General features: G+C 38.1%; 1 protein-coding gene across 1 annotated transcript in view; it reads right to left on the bottom strand.

Moving 5' to 3' along the window:
* The window catches only part of kl-2 (dynein heavy chain 2, axonemal kl-2), a 67,201-nt gene that overhangs the window by 2,731 nt on the left and 46,702 nt on the right, over positions 1 to 17,768 (bottom strand). The window contains exons 62-80 of the mRNA XM_090101535.1: positions 17,384 to 17,538; positions 16,706 to 16,805; positions 15,811 to 15,935; positions 14,973 to 15,195; positions 14,233 to 14,408; positions 12,272 to 12,442; positions 11,242 to 11,441; positions 10,716 to 10,879; positions 9,976 to 10,122; positions 9,444 to 9,589; positions 8,825 to 8,985; positions 7,346 to 7,550; positions 6,581 to 6,766; positions 5,634 to 5,818; positions 3,304 to 3,445; positions 2,361 to 2,441; positions 1,726 to 2,025; positions 1,138 to 1,246; positions 555 to 712 (exon numbers count right to left, since the gene is read on the bottom strand). Coding sequence (XP_089957661.1) covers positions 555 to 712; positions 1,138 to 1,246; positions 1,726 to 2,025; positions 2,361 to 2,441; positions 3,304 to 3,445; positions 5,634 to 5,818; positions 6,581 to 6,766; positions 7,346 to 7,550; positions 8,825 to 8,985; positions 9,444 to 9,589; positions 9,976 to 10,122; positions 10,716 to 10,879; positions 11,242 to 11,441; positions 12,272 to 12,442; positions 14,233 to 14,408; positions 14,973 to 15,195; positions 15,811 to 15,935; positions 16,706 to 16,805; positions 17,384 to 17,538 — 3,134 coding nt within the window. The remainder of the gene's footprint in view (positions 1 to 554; positions 713 to 1,137; positions 1,247 to 1,725; positions 2,026 to 2,360; positions 2,442 to 3,303; positions 3,446 to 5,633; positions 5,819 to 6,580; positions 6,767 to 7,345; positions 7,551 to 8,824; positions 8,986 to 9,443; positions 9,590 to 9,975; positions 10,123 to 10,715; positions 10,880 to 11,241; positions 11,442 to 12,271; positions 12,443 to 14,232; positions 14,409 to 14,972; positions 15,196 to 15,810; positions 15,936 to 16,705; positions 16,806 to 17,383; positions 17,539 to 17,768) is intronic.

The raw sequence follows: 17,768 nt of genomic DNA, 5'->3' as shown, positions 1-17,768 counted from the left end.
TTGTTGCATGCAAGACAAATGTAAAGAGAAACAGTGATAGAAAAAAATGCTTTTAAAACAGGTCTGTAAAAATAAGTGTCCTGAATAATTACGCTGTATTGAACAGGATTGAGCGAAAGTAATTTCGGATTTTCGCCTACAATATGCAGCTAATAAATCTGCATCCATACTTGCTATAAATTTTTCTGTATCTATCGTAAGTTCTGTCGAAATCTATCCTATGCTCCGAGACCTTCCAACTTCTTCCATTACATTTGACGACAGTTCAATCCGCACTTCAGCGGCTCGGCTTTTTTTTTTATTTTTTTTTTATTGTGTGATAGGGAAGTGTTTGACCACGATCTCGCCTGATGGTAAGCTGAGATGTGGCCTATGATGGAGCGCGCTTCCCTAGAAGGTACCCGTTCACTCTTCGCTAGAAGACCCCCATATTGTACTCGTCGCGGGGAACACATACTCAGGAAGCATGTTCCAGTCCCTCGCGGTTCGGATGAAGAATGAATGCTATTCACAGCACACACGTGGGCCAGCCGCCCAGCTGTGGGACTGCTCACCTGCATGACGGCGGTGAGGAAGCCGGTGGGCGCCACGAGCGCGGGCAGCCAGCACAGCGTGGGCGGCGCGCGGGGTGCGCCGGCCCAGCCGCCCAGGTGCAGCCCGCGCAGCCACAGCTCGCGGCACCACGACCCCAGCGGCTTCATCGAGGGACGCGCTGCACAAACGCACACAACGGCTCAAGCAAAAACGAGGAAACAACAGGACTCATCTACAACTCTTCGTACGTGAAAATCATGAAAAAGTTGAAAAAAACGATGAGTGTGATTTATGGAACTTTTCCAAATTCTGGCTACCTAATTTTCTATCAACCTTCTACAAAAATATAGATTACAACAAACAATTCATGAAATCAATTAGAACGTTCCCTTCGAATCGTGGAAAGAAGAACTACATTTATTTCATATTAGAAAATGGTGTGTGTTAGTGAGCAAACAACAGAACTGAAAATTTCTAAAGCCATCAGAACCTTGCATAGCCAACCAACTCAATCTCATTTAATTACCACAAAGAAAGAGCATCTAAAAAGTCACTTCAACAAAAAGTTACAAATCTCTACGATGAACTAGAGCCAAATTACTCAGTAACCTTTCTGCCAGAAGGCCGGCACCCTTCCCTCAAATATACACGTGTACATGATCTCTAGCATTTCTGACATCACCACCAGCCCTTCGATGGCACGACGTAATTCCTGACCATACAAACAATTTTAATTTTCCGACTTTAAGTCAGAAAATATTCATGGTTACATTCGTTCCCCCATCATTACTAGTTGAATTACCCGAAGAATAGAGTACCCCAATTTTGTAACCTTTCATTATATTATACACAAGTAGAAAATTGACAGTTAGTAATTTATTGGAAACTAGCGGTCTGCCCCGGCTTCGCCCGTGGTACATGTTTACGTTTTCTCTACATAAAAACCATCCTCGTACTTCAAGGAATATAATAAAAAAAGAATTATCGAAATCGGTTCAGCCGTTCTCGAGTTATGCGCTTACCAACACATTTTGCGATTCATTTTTATATATAAGATTATGTCTAGAACAAATGAACCATTCTTGAAAATTCTTTCGCCAGTAGAAATACACATTGCACTTGATATCATTTTATTTATTTATATCTAGGCTGACAAAAAAGTTACACATGCATATAAAAAGAATATTAATTGGGATCAATTATCCGTATCTTTGGACCTACGGAACCTATCTTGAAAATTCTTCCTCCTTCGTTGACATAGACCTGTTTGGAGCAATTTTTTAATACAATATAACAAGCCCAAAAAAGTCTACTACCACTTACCTTCAAACCACTCGTAATGCCAGATATCAGCACATTATAGTACCCAATCTCTTGCAATAGAGACACACACATGGGCATCACGATCTCGGGGCCCATCATACGCTCAGTGGTCTCCACGTCTATTTTAGACGGTAGTTTCACTAGCATTTCCGCTGCTAGTTCGTCCACCTGGATTGGGTTGTTTTTTTTTTCACAAAGTCAATTACACCTAAACTTATTATTAATAAAACTATAACGTAAATTACATATATTACCTATGGAATTGTAACAAAATAGTTTTGTAATATGACGGCTTAGTTTTTCTTACCAACTACAGTTGATGTTTGATAAGAAAAACTACACGATTGGTAAGAGGAATATTGCATTGTATCATTAAAGAATTACAATCATCAGTATCATCAGCATCATCAGTACCATCATCTTCATCTGATGATGGTAATTGATACTGATGTATCAATATACACAAAAAAACAAAATTAAGTAAAATATTTTTAATAAATAACCTTTTGATCCTCCCCTCCCCCTCCACCGCCTCCACCAGTCGAGGCGAGAGCAAACAGAGTTGAACACATAATGAGTGCATCCTGTGCAATGAAATGTCTTGAATAAGCACAACAAAATATTACTATCCAATTTTTTTGGTAAGAAATTTTTAATTCTTTCGAATATTTTTATTAAGTACGACATAAGTAGGAGACCATACGTAAAACATTCACTAACAAATTAAACAACAACGGCCCCAAATGTGGAACTCCAGATACTGTCGACAATTTTCTATAAGTCTCGCTCTAGAATTCAATTTTGAATCTCAATTTGATAACTATTTTGGAGATACGACGCAAACCATCTACGAAGGGACACATAAATACTAATTATAATTATCGTTCTAAGCTTCTCTTCATAGTGCATTAAATCAAACGCTTTGCTAAAATCTGGTTGAATTTTTCAACTGGTAGGTGAAATCCGATGAGGAATACCGAAAAACGCTCAATTAATTCACGAGTTTTATATGAATGAAAAAACACAACGGCATCGTCTGAATATTGTTAAACCAATATTCCTCGCCAGAAATTGTTAGATACGTAAGTAGGGAACAAGTGAATCACTCGAAGGCCTGATTCGCACTGCTTTAATTGCTTAACTGAATATAGGCGCAGACGCAGCCACGCACACATATTCGATTTTTAAGAAAAAAATTGGTTGTCTGTAAAGTCGGTTTACTGACGATAGTAGAACGTGACAACGTCCGATTGTGCATCTTTGTCGCTCGTTCCGAACTCTCGCTTGCACTTCAAGCCTATGGAACGCCTCAGAGCGAGATAACGCCGCATGAGTCATTTTTTCGTGCGTACATCCGGCTCTATCGAATTATAAGACGTTGTCACGTCAAAAAAACCATTTACCAATAAGTTGAACCATTTTCTAACAATTGACGCAATCACTTACCTGTGCTTGTGTAGCGACATCAGCGGAGGCATGTTGCCCGACCGACTCCGCGCGTTCCTGCGGCGGCAGCAGGTCCAGGAAGTCGCGGTACGACTCCAGGCTGCCGTCCCGCGGGATGTGGTATGCCGGGATGCTTGATAGTCTGACCATACGATAGGTAGCAATGGTGATATTGCAATAACAATTAGTCATTAAGGTTTTATGTTAAATTTATTTCTCTTTTTTTTATTGCTTTATTTGTAATGTTCTGTGTTTTGTTATTATTTTTGTCAGTTGTTGTGTGTGTTATGATTTGTAAATAAATGTATGTCTATGTCTAAATAAGTATTGTACCTATATTATTGTTATATGTGTTTGAGTTGCAAATAAAATAAAATAATGATGCAATAGTAGCAACGATAACTATGATAATAAGAGCAATATATTTGATTCTTTATTGCACACACAAAAGACAAATATAATGCATAGTACTAATATTAGTTTAAACATGATACAGCAATAGTAACAAGAGAAAAGGCAGCGGCAAGAGCTACTTCCACTTCAATAGTAATAGTACCAGTAACAACATCATCAACTGCTTCTACAACTGTTATAATGATAGTTACAAAAACAATAATAGCAACAGCTAAAGCAGAAACTACTACAAATATTACTACTACGACAACAACAGTAACAGTATTATTAATAGAAACAATAAGAACAACAGCTATAATCACAACATTGAATTCTTCTACTACAACACCATTACCATTACCATTTCTGTTTGTTTTCTTATTGATGTTAGTACCATTAAAAACAATAATAACAAAACAGACTCCTATTGCTACTACTACAAATTAAGTTCCTTTTAATGCTGTTAGAGCGGCCGTACACGGGCAGCTCGAGCAGTTAACGGCTGAGCGACGTACACGGACTGCTCGAGCAGTTAACGGCTGAGCGACGTACACGGACTGCTCGAGCAGTTAACGGCTGAGCGACGTACACGGACTGCTCGAGCAGTTAACGGCTGAGCGACGTACACGGACTGCTCGAGCAGTTAACGGATGAGCGACGTACACGGACTGCTCGAGCAGTTAACGGCTGAGCGACGTACACGGACTGCTCGAGCAGTTAACGGCTGAGCGACGTACACGGACTGCTCGAGCAGTTAACGGCTGAGCGACGTACACGGACTGCTCGAGCAGTTAACGGCTGAGCGACGTACACGGACTGCTCGAGCAGTTAACGGCTGAGCGACGTACACGGACTGCTCAAGCAGTTAACGGCTGAGCGACGTACACGGACTGCTCGAGCAGTTAACGGCTGAGCGACGTACACGGACTGCTCGAGCAGTTAACGGCTGAGCGACGTACACGGACTGCTCGAGCAGTTAACGGCTGAGCGACGTACACGGACTGCTCGAGCAGTTAACGGCTGAGCGACGTACACGGACTGCTCGAGCAGTTAACGGCTGAGCGACGTACACGGACTGCTCGAGCAGTTAACGGCTGAGCGACGTACACGGACTGCTCGAGCAGTTAACGGCTGAGCGACGTACACGGACTGCTCGAGCAGTTAACGGCTGAGCGACGTACACGGACTGCTCGAGCAGTTAACGGCTGAGCGACGTACACGGACTGCTCGAGCAGTTAACGGCTGAGCGACGTACACGGACTGCTCGAGCAGTTAACGGCTGAGCGACGTACACGGACTGCTCGAGCAGTTAACGGCTGAGCGACGTACACGGACTGCTCGAGCAGTTAACGGCTGAGCGACGTACACGGACTGCTCGAGCAGTTAACGGCTGAGCGACGTACACGGACTGCTCGAGCAGTTAACGGCTGAGCGACGTACACGGACTGCTCGAGTAGTTAACGGCTGAGCGACGTACACGGACTGCTCGAGCAGTTAACGGCTGAGCGACGTACACGGACTGCTCGAGTAGTTAACGGCTGAGCGACGTACACGGACTGCTCGAGCGGTCGGTCGTTGACTTTTTTTTTTATGTCAGAGCAAGCAATTGGGCAGGTGGGCCACCTGATGTTAAGTGGTCACCACCGCCCATATATCACTTGTAACACTAGAAGTGTTGCAGGTGCTTTGCCGGCCTTTTATGGACTTATAAGCTCTGATTGCTCGAGGTGTCACTACAAACCGCGCAGTTGACGGCTTGAAACGGGCGCTACGGCTCGAGCAGTCAAGTCAGTCTCCAAGCCATCGGTCTGAACTGCTTGAAGCGGTCCGTGTACGGCCGCCCTTACTATTGTTATTTAACAACTGAACTACTACTAACTAATACTACTCCTACTTCTACTCCTACCACTACTATTTTGCACTATCAACCAACCAACCTATAAAAAGGCGTCTCAAGCGCGTCCTCACAGAAGAACTGATTGATATACGCTATTAGCACCCTCTTGTCCCAATCGTCAGTAATATGGCCGCCATAGTTAATGATAGCGAACAAGTAACGTAGCGCGTCCCATGGGACTTCTTCGTACTCTTCTAAATAATTGGCTAGGAGATTGTCCGATACCTAGTATGGGAAGTTAAGGGAAGGTATAAAGTGATTCGGAAAAATTTCTCGCTTATTACAGTGAAAAAGTTTTTGGAAAGGCAGTGTTGGCAAAATTATTATTATTTGGTAAATGAGGTGGTGGTTCGACTGAAGAAAGGCGATCTTATTGGATAGTGGATATGCACATTTGCCTTCTAAAATAAAGCATCATAAGTGAGACATATGCAAATGTACATAAATGGCAAGGTTTCATAAGAATTTTGTACAAAAACAGTGATAAGGAAAATCTCCTTGTTTAGCAATATGAGCAAATTAATAGGGTAATAACTAGCAGTGCTCCGCTCCTGTTGGTATTAGGGAGATGAAACAATTTTTTAAATCGGACCAGTAGTTCCCGAGATTAGTGCGTTCAAACAAACAAACAAACAAACTCTTCAGCTTTATAATATTAGTATAGATATATTTACGGGAAAATCTTATTGAACCGTTTGAAGGAGGAATTTTAAAGTGAAACTTTTATTACATCGTCTCAAACTTTTTGGTCTGTGTAGCGCATGTCGCGTGTATCGCCGTCCGCCGACCGTCACGCGACATGCGCTACACAAAGCAGTGTTCGGAACCGTTCGAACAGTTTCACTTTTACCGTGGTTTCGTAAAACCACACAACATTTTCTTTCTTCTTTCTTTCTTCTAGTTTTTTTTCTAATTTAAGTAGGCGATTATGAAAACCAGTTAAATTCCTAAGTCAAACGTAAATCTATGCAATATTATAACACTCACATCAAAATCCGAGTCATTAAAGCTATAAACCGCATTATAGCCAAGCTGCCTGAACCGCTTGCGCGCAATCAGTGTACAATGGAAGAAAGATACGCAGAACAATAGCCTGCGGTACTTTGGTGTCGCTTCGTCAAACTTCTCTTCGCTTATGTTCGAGAATATTCGAACTAGATTGCCTTTTAAACCCTGGGATTGGAAAAAAATGTGTAAGGTTTATGTGGGCCACATGGAAATTGTGTGAATGGACAGGATAGTAAATTTTTAGTTATCCATCTCATGAGGAATTATTAATATTTCTTTAGATTTCTTCAAAAAAGCATTTTTAAATCACTTTAGGGAACAGTTCTGCAACTGTTTTTTAATCAACGTCTACATCGACACTTATTTGTTATATATAAGTTGAAAAATTATAAAATGAGGATCTGCTTTTGTAAATTCTTTCACGAAAGCGTACTCAAATGTCAAATGTTATTATATTTTTATTATTATCGCAATTTTACATTGCAATAATTCTACTTTACGATTCTAGGATATTATGTGGTCAGTAATGTCTACCTATTTTAAAGATACTTTTTATTGAAAATTTTTTAAGGAATATAAAAAATTCGATAACGAGGCGTGATTCGAACAGTAGACATTTCTTTCGTGTGTTCGATCTTTCGTGGCTTCTTTCGTGTTGTGATCTTTTTTTTTCTATTATTTTCCATCTATGCTACAAAACTAAACATCATTTGCTATTTAATGTTTCCCGGGGCTATATCTCACCTGGGGTGGTTCAGTGGTCATCTTGATGCTGCGCTGTAACACTGCTAACGGGAACTTATCATCAGGCATGGAAGATAGCCAAAGCCGGAATCGTGGATGTATGCGAGGGTTGTCCAGCCCCCGCAGCGAGCCGAGCCAGGCACAGGCCAGGTGGCAGTTCGCGAGAAACACCCACCCACCCTCTTTCATACCGTGCGATAACATCCTACACACAACGATATGTAAACCCTAGCAAGTTTATAAAGCACTAGGTTTCCGCCCGCGGCTTCGCCCGCGCAGTCAAAGAAAAACCCGCATAGTTCCCGTTCCCGTGGGATTTCCGGGATAAAACCTATCCTATGTCCCGGGGTAAAAAGAAGCCTATGTCCTTTCTCGGGTATCAAAATATCTCTATACCAAATTTCATGCAAATTGGTTCAGTAGTTAAGGCGTGATTGAGTAACAGACAGACAGAGTTACTTTCGCATTTATAATATTAGTATGGATTTCAATGCCATAAACCTAAAAATATCAAATTCAACCCTAGCAAGTGCTACGTAATAGGTATTAGCTACCTCATTTCCAAAACAACCATCTTTGAATACGATTTTCATGAAATGTTTGCTCAATTTTGTAACAGAGATTCAGTTCGACAAAAATGACATGACAAGATTAATTTACACCGTGTTTATTGGAAAAATTTAAATAAAATCAAGGGTTAATGTAGGATTAATGCGGGTAATGTTATTAATCCTACTAATATTATAAATGCGAAATTTTGTATGTTTGTTTTTTACTCCTTCACGGAAAGCTGCTGAAGCAATCTTCATGAAATTAGGCACACCCATAAAGAGTAACTTGAAGGTGTAGTATGTGTTAACATAGGATAGCTTTTATCCCAAGAATCACACAGGAACGAAAACTATGCGGGTTTTTCATTAACTGCACGAAGCTGCAGGCAAAAAAATAGGATTCATTCTAAATTTGACAGAAATGAAGCTACAATGAGATATCGTAAAAAGCAAAACTAGGATGGTTATGATGAACAAGCAATAATATGTATTTGACTGACCGATTGGCTTGGTTGGCAGTGACCCTGCCTTCCAAGCCACAGGTCGTGAGATCGATTCCCACCCGGGGCAAATATTTGTGTGATGAACATAGATGTTTGCTCTGTGTCTGGGTGTTAATTATCTGCATATATAAGTATTTTAAATTATATATGTATGTTTATCAGCCATCTGGTTTCCATAACACAAGTATGGGATCAGATCGTGCCGTGTGTGAAAATTGTCCTGAATGTTTGAAGTGAAACTTCTTTATCGGGGTTGGACAAAAATTTAGTGTAACATTTTTGCGTTACGCCGTACGCGTGACATTTTTGCGTTACGCCATACTCGTGACATTTTAAGGTCATAAAGAAGTTTCACTTCTTACGTGTGTACTCTAGTACACGCATACATTTTTTTTTATTTATTTATTTCTATAAAATCATCTCACTTCGCAGCTGTAGGCGCCTGTCCCTGCCCCAAACTGAGCGACTGGAACTTGTCGAACATCTTGACATCTTGTGCCAACTGTATGAGAGAGGCCGTGGGATCGACTCCCGGCGACAACACAAACAGGAGGGACGTCTTCCACGTGGATTCTTCCCAAGCCGCCTGAAAGTGTGAACGTTTTTAATTTTAGGTCCGTTCTACATTTACATAATCTATAATATTAAAATGAATCGCAAAATGTGTTAGTATGCGGATAACTCGAGAACGGCTGAACCAATTTCGTTAATTCTTTTTTTATAATATTCGAAGTACCAGGATGGTTCTTATGGAGAAAAAACGTAAACATGTACCACGGGCGAAACCGGGACGCACCGCTAGTAGTTATATAAATATTAAATATGTACAATTTACTGGTGTAATAGAACATACTAGAATGAATGAACAAGTTAGCGAACGAGCACAAATATACGTAAACGATATAGCACGTGTATGGTGTATAACATAACATAACGTGACGTGGCATAACGTGCCGTGATGTGATGTAGTGGGATGTGATGTGATCGTGGTGGCGTTACGTGACGCGACGTTTTGTGACGTGTATCGTCATATGTGTTGCTCACCTTAATGTCAAGCACAGGCGGCTCGACGTACCGCGGGCCGAGAGTGTTGACAATGAAAGTGGAGATGCAGGCAGATACGCGGTCTGCGCGTAGTGAACGCACAAATAAAATACGCTGGAACTCGTTGCATACATCGTTCCACTCGCCTGAATGAACAATGTTATTTAAGACGATTAATAAGAAATCTATGTCATTTAAAAAATAATAGACATGATTTCGCCGAAGATTGCATGTGTGCGTATTGACTAACATACAATCAGAACGTTGTATAGGCACATGAACGTTATTGGACTTAACGATCAAGCTATCCTTGTAAAAACAAGTAGAGGTGAATAATTAAAATTTTTCACACAAAACCTAAGAGGGATTTTCTTGAGTCTTGGATGTAGATATTTTAAGTTTTAAAAATCATAGATAATGCTAAAAACCTTACTCTCATTGCAAGATATTGTGAACTAAATTTATTCGCTATTGGGTGTTACACTTGTTTTCATTCAAATCTCATTCCCATTCAATAACTATCAATACATACCAACTAACGGTTGTGTCTCAGGTTCAGGGTGTAAATACCAATCACGCCATTCCTTAGAGAATGTTTCGAAGGCATCGATAACACCGTGGAAACCCGGCAACTTGTCTAGCTCGGTCACGTTATCCCAACAGTCATCTGGCATCCAATCTGCAAGGAAATCAAATCAATTTTTTTTTCTTAATCGCATTTGTTGCAAGCATAAAAATCTATGTACCCAAACTGTGGATAATGTTGTTGGTTGCGCAGTTACACCTGTATTTGGATTAAGTTTTATTGTACTATATTACTGTGTATTGTACAGTAGCCAGTAGGAATTAATATTCAGACTGTTCTACTGTTTATTATCCCAAATAAAGAAAAATAAGATAAAATAAATAATACAATTATTGTATTTTCCATCCAGTTCTCCAAATTTTCATGTCATATTTGTTATGAAAAGTATATTATTTCAAACGTCAAAGTATTGTCAAATATAATGAAGTATGAAGATCATTCGATTTTGAGTCCAAATAAAATAATTACTTTAAGTACATACCAGTATATAGGAATTGAATCAAGGTTCAATACCTGCACTGCCTAGCAATTATAACATTCTTCGAAAGTTTTCTATTCCAAAAGTGGTTGAAAGATGTAAAGTATACCCCCTTATATTTTTAACAAATTTATATTGGCATACGAAAGGTCATTAGGAAGTACTTTTTTAAAAAATTCGCACACATAAAAGCATGATATAAACCCACTTGTAGGATTCTCCGGTTGTTCAGATCGATCCAAAACCACCCCACCCTTGAGTAGGAACAGATACTCGTGCATGCTCATCTTCCCCATTTGGAACAGGATCCGGGAGACCATGTGGAACGAGAGAAGCAGCTTGTGCCGTTCGAATAGAGCGCGACATGTGTTTCTACAAATTAATAATATATTTATTATTTATGTCGTCAGAGAGAAGAAATAAGTCGACAGCATATCATAACATGTCACGGCATTTTGGAGAATGAAATAATCTGGTTCAAATAACCAAAATTGGACAAAAATAACTAGTTGGATTCGGGGCATTGATCAACTCTGTAGAAGCTATTTTTATGTGATGTCTACTATGTACTTTTCTGATCTGATCCACAACAAGTGTGTTTAATCTGGGCCATACAAAAAAAATGTAATATCTCTACACCAAGCTTTTCTGAACTTAAATAGAAAGTTATTTCAGTTTTCCCCTATATCCAAAATCACACCCACAAATACCACAAAAATTCTTCATGTACTAACTTATAAACAGCAAACGTATGAAATTCGTTCAAGTTATTGATCCTGTCCTCCAATTCTCCGCCTTTCGGGCTGCGGTCAATCGAATACGTGAAGAGGTCAGTATATGCGTCCAGCGAAAATTGGTACATTGGGTCGATCCGAGATAGATCATTTAGGGCGAAAAATAGTACTGACGCTCGCACAGCAACGGGGACGTAGCCCTATGACATATAGACTATATGAATATGTGTTTTACAGCTGTTTATTTAAATTTTACTAGGTGTTGCCCGAGTAAGAGTCGTTACCGTTATATTTATTAGAGTAATTCGCATGGAAATGAGTAAAAAGCCTATATTAATCTCTAGCTGCCTAATTATTGAGTACGTGAACAGGTCAGTATATGCGTCTAGCAAAAATTGGTACATTGGGTCGATCCGGGATGAATCATTTAGGGCGAAAAATAGTACTGACGCTCGTACCGCTACTGGGACGTAGCCCTATGAGATATTGACAACATAAATATGGTTTCTATAGCTGTTTATTACGACTTTACGAGCTATTTCTGGAAGTTAAAGGATATTAACATGGCAATGACTGTATTTTATGTAATTTGATGTATTGTAGCTATATTGATGTGATATTTATCTGTACTATGATTTAGATTCAATTTATTTTATGACGTGTATTTAAAAAATATTTTACTTGATCTATGAATTGTGCTAAAAATAATGTAATTTTTAATAATTTTTTTTAACCTCAACTGTGCTGTGTACATACAATTTGGCTGGCATTTTAAAGCAACATGTGATTAAATTTGTGTATATTAGTCGAAATTGTCAGCTGTGATGTGTACCTTTTTAAATAAATAAATAAATGAGATGTTTTACCACTTTAAAAGTAGCCTATATGACTCTCTGGTCTATCTTCAATTCTTCAGACACAAAAATTTCTCGAATATTTAACCAATGTTTCCAGCAACACTTGATAAAGTGTTACTCAACAAATGCCTATAGTAAAAGTCTTAATATCCCCAAATGTCCCTAATATTTACCTGTCTAGCAGTATCAATCTCCTTTTCAGTAACTTGCGAAGTTATGAGAGCTTCTTTAACCTCTAGAGACGTGCGTTGCGAAGTTTGCAGAGTCACGAATAGTTCCTCGTTCTCTAGTAACGGTACTTGAGATTCGTACATTATGCGTAATAGATCGTTTTCTAGGTCCACCTGGGAATAATATTAAAAAAAGGCGAAAGATTTATACGTTTTGAAGGGAAACCAATATTAGATTACCATTGTCAGCACACGAGAATAAAGAATGGTCTTTGATGGTCTTTGTTTTCACTTGATGCAGGATAATACTGGCTAAGTTTGGGAGTTTCTGCAAAGTTTTTGTTTTTTAGCATATTGGTGACAATATTTAAAAATAATAGTCATGTACATATATAGCGAGTATTAATCGAATTTTGATTTCAATTCCCAGAATTTTACAACAATCAATGAAGTCATTACAAATGTCAATCGCATTTTGTCCGTACAATGCGCCAAGTAGTTTACTTATTTATGGTAATAAAGGCAAAACCGAGATACACACACTACAGTTCAAAAGTTCTATAAAAAAACTAATTTTAGCGCGGATTTACGGATTTTTCTCGCTAGCCATTCTGTAACAAGTCACGGTTTTACAATGAGTCGCGGGGGAAAAACCATCATTGCAATTTTCAGCGCTGTTTATATATATTTTTACGCGATAATGAGGAAAAGGGCAGCATCTATGATGAAGAGAATGCGTGAGAGTTCCAATGGTATTCTGAAGACATTAATTGAGAAAGTAGACGGTCCATTCCTTAAGCAGTGGGCAAAATTTACATCGTATGCAATATAATTATTTATGACTAGCTTCCGCCCGCGACTCCGTCCGCGCGGATGTCGGTCTTCGCGTGGATGTCTCCATTTTGATTAACTCTGAAAATGACATCTTATAAATATCTATTGGACCCAAATACGGCTAGGCCTATAATAATACGCAACGTGTGTTCGCGGTTCTACAGAACAACGTCTATGGATAAAACTGAAAAATTAAGATTAATTTTTTTTCTACGTATTTTTCCAGGATAAAAAGTATCCTATTTTACGCCCAGGATAATAAGGTATAATTATACCAAGTTTCATCGAAATCGAACCGTTAGTTTTCACGTGATGTCTTCACATACAGACAGACAGACAGACAAAAAATTTTTTAATCACATATTTGGGTTTGGTATCGATCCAGTAACACCCCCTGCTATTTATTTTTTCAATATTTTTAATGTGCAGAATTGACCCTTCTACAGATTTATTATATAATGTATATATTATGATTATGATGATAATTTTCAATGATTTTAATCTTGTTTTTTTTAATTGTATGAATTTTGCACGCCTCATAAGCGAAGCGTTGAGGTGGGTACTACTGTCACTTCGCGCAAAACATCTGATTTTTCAAACTTAAAATGTCTTTATGTATCATACATTGCACTTGTAAGATAATACATACACACACATATTAAGAAAAAACACTATTTTTAACGTTCATGATATTTTTGATGTCATTTTTGTTATTTAAACTAGTTAAAAAACAGTTTAAAAAAGTTCTGTCTTGGACGTCCGTGTGTCTGTATGTGCGGATCCTTTTTCTTGTTAACACGATAGCGACCGAAATACTTTACTAATCGAGTCTTTTTTTTCTCTTACGCTTGAGTATGCTCAGGAGTAGAACCCTTTCATTTTTCAGGGTCTGATTCGATGTGGTTTAATTGTTATTAAATAACCAAAAATAATAATTAATAAATATTTATTAAAAAAAAATTATGAGGCGTGCACTTTTGGATTTTCCAAATTATTTTTTATAATACGTATTACTAACATAGTTTCTAAGATTAATGTATACTAACTCAAATATGGATGAATATCTGGAAATAAAATATTATTTATTATTATTTATTTATACCTACCTTTATCTTTTTAAATCCACTCACCAGAACTTTCTTATTATGTGCAATCGTCATCACCAAATTGTCTTTCATCAGCTCAAGTTGTGGTCGCTCCTTACGAACCACAATACCGAGCAATTGTGACGTCAGACCTTGTTCCTTTACCGCAAAGTTTACCATTGTCGTCTTTGTTAGTGTTTCTGGTGTATATACTGGGTTGCCTGGAATATTGAGAGAAATAGGGGACATTTATTACAGGCCAATATATATTTATCTATACTAATATTATAAAGCTCAAGAGTTTGTTTGTTTGTTTGAACGCGCTAATCTCGGGAACTACTGGTCCGATTTGAAAAATTCTTTCGGTGTTAGATAGCCCATTTATCGAGGAAGGTTAAGGCTATATATCATCACGCTACGACCAACAGGAGTGGAGCCACGAGGGTGAAACCACGCGGAGCAGCTAGTCAAATATATTTATGTTACCCTCGTGAACAAAAACGCACATTGAGCGAAAAAATTGCTGACAAGGCATTGTGGTCACAATAAAAGATCTCTAGCTGTTGGGGAAATGCTCATAACGCGATGTAAGTTGTATCAATGAAAAATACCATGACGCGTTCTAAACATTAAGGTTTACCATAGCACGATAGACAGGCTTTTATTATAGACTTGTAAAAATTTAAAGTTGTCGAAAAAAAAACAATATTTTCCTTAATAAACCTACACTTAAAATACATAAAACCATTTTAAAAATGACAAATAGTAAATCCTAAACAACTCACCAAGTTTAGTAGTCAAGTACATCTTAAAGGCACTATTATAGGGCACCATTTTTTCATTAAACTTTATAACCAAGGCCGTGCCAATCTTAACAATCGCCTTATCTAGTATCGGGGCTATAGAAGGATCTAGAACTTCACCCACATTCTGTACTATAACTGGCTTGCCATCCGTGAGACATGTCTCCATTATTTTTAGGTAATTCGGTTGACCGAAGTCGACAATCTAAAATTGAATAAAAATAAAATAATAAAATTAAAATAGAACATAAGGAATTATTTTTTATTGTATGTTTGAAAACGCAGAAGATTATAATTTATTTTACAAAATTACATTCGACACAACTATCAATAACAATATAATATACTTTTTTTGTCTCGCCCTATAAAATCAAGGTTTACTCAAACCTTTGAAAACCTGTATTTATTTATTTATTTAACAATTGAATGCACCACACCAATTTTCATTATATTTACATGTATACAATAAACGGATTAATACAGTACATAAGGCGGCCTTATCGCTTATCAGCGATTTCTTCTAGGCTGCCTAAAGTAAAGGTAGTCCATTGAAATGTTACCTTTTTAGGCCTAACCTTGCGTTTTCTAGAGGACGCAATTTTACTTTTTTGATGTGTAGGGGGGGCCATTTCAACCGCTATTTTCAAGATGGCGGCCGTGGGACAAGGGTGGCGACCCCACAAACTTGGTGATAGCTTCACACTGACCTCCCCTACACATCAAAAAATAAAATTGCGTCCTCTAAAAATTACGACCCCAAACGTAACTTTTCAATGGACTAGGGATAAAAATTTTCATTGATGTTTGTATATTATATTACCTGTATATCATTCTTCTCTTCAAGACGGGATATCCAAATGAGCGCCTGTCCCTGCGGGTCGACGGCTAACGGCCATCTTGTAGCTCGCACCACTATTATACCGTTTTCGGCACTGAAGTTGTCATCTGAAATTGTTTATTGTTATTGTTTATTGTATTTTATTGTTTATTGTTGTTTTGACGTGATAACGTTTTTAAAATCGTTTTAGTCGGGTGACATGTTCAGAAACTTGTGTCACACAAAAACCTCACGAGCGCGATCGCAGGTATAACGAGAGAGAGACGGACCGATCTTCCGTCTCATCTCGAGCGCTGCCACCAATAAGACGTTATCACGTAAACATCTCGATCGTAAACCTACTTTACAAACAACCATTTCTTTTCATAGGAAAATTATAACGTTATTTTTTTAGACAAGCAAAGGAACAGGTGATCAATCTTATCATAAGCAGAAGTTTTCTAACTGTGTTGGAAGTGGTGCTGGGCAATTTTTTCGAGCATTGTGATTTAATGTATAATAAGATTAAAATCAGTCGATACGGTAAGGTTAGAAACAAGAGGAAAAACAATACCAGTTTGAGAAGCAACGTAATCCGGAAATAATTAATAGTTTACTTAATATTAGCGGTCCGCCCCGGCTTCGCCCGTGGTACATATTTCGCAATAAAAGGTAGCCTATGTTCTTTCTCAGGGTCTAAAGATTATCTGTGCCAAATTTCATCAAAATCGGTCCAGTAGTTTATGCGTGAAAACCATACATACATACATACAAACCTTTCCTCTTTATAATATTAAGTATAGATAGTATGTACTTTCATGGAAGACTTCAATTCAATTTCATCAATTAAGTATTTATTTTAAAATATTTGTAACATGCTCTAAAGTTACTTATTTACCAGGCAGTCCCATATAATTCCAATCGCGCAACGTTGCATCATCGAGGAGGAAACTTTTCATACTGAGATCCATTGTACATGGCACTCCTTCATTGTAAACCTGTAAACGTTATTATAATTTATGCCGAATTATTATTCATTTACATTGCCATATAACAAAGTAACACACGGAAAGAGAATTTTATCGAAATATAAATTAAATATTAGCCAATATAGCAGCCACATTGTTCATGAATTAAATAAATGATTTTTGAAGTGAAAACTTCTTTAGCAGCGTTGAGCATTTTTTCTGTAATGGGTATAAAATCTTAAACTCGCGTCAGGACACGTGACCTGATCGAAAAAGCGTAAGACGGATACCATTCCAAAATATCAAACATGCTCAACGTTAATAATCAAGTTTTTACTTCTGCCGGCACTCCCGGAGTGCAACCCGTCTTTTTTTTAATATCTTCTATTGAGTATCTCAAAACTCTACTCTACGATTTAGGGCGAGTTCAATGACTTATTGATAATTTCCCTGCTAAGCTTTCGATTTTACTTTCACCCATTATTCGTTAACTTTACTGACTGAGATAAACTAAACAGAAAATATCCAGAAATTGTGAAACTATAGACACATACTAGGCTATAGACACATTTAATAATACAAATAAAGACAAATATTGTTATATTCACCTCACTAAACCAATCATACATAAGAGCCTCTCGATACTCCGACACGAAAGGCCCCAAATAGGCCACAAAGCCAGTCGCAATGAGACAGTCCCCGGGCAGATTGTCAAACTCCTTGTCCAATCGTTCTACTGTTAACTCCCAACGCTCTCTCTCACCTGTCGAGTTATTTTAATGTTAATAGGATTGAAATAAGTTGGAGCAACATCTGTTCATGCCCGATATTTTAGGTTTTAGGTTTAAAAATAGTTTTTTTGTATATAATAATAGTTCATAGTTTCTAGCCGAAATGCAGTGGCACGTGAAGTTGTTTTTCGTAGTTCCCTTAAAATAAACTGATATTATAGTTATGACGTATTCATTTTAATACAAACTGGATTAGCACAAC

Source organism: Colias eurytheme, chromosome 4 (assembly GCF_061535395.1).
Source record: "Colias eurytheme isolate Ceu_HAF_F1 chromosome 4, ilColEury1 Martin Lab GWU primary, whole genome shotgun sequence".
Taxonomy (NCBI): Eukaryota; Metazoa; Arthropoda; class Insecta; order Lepidoptera; family Pieridae; genus Colias; species Colias eurytheme.
The sequence above is the reverse complement of the archived record's forward strand: the minus strand, read 5'-3'. Positions and strand labels throughout refer to the sequence as shown.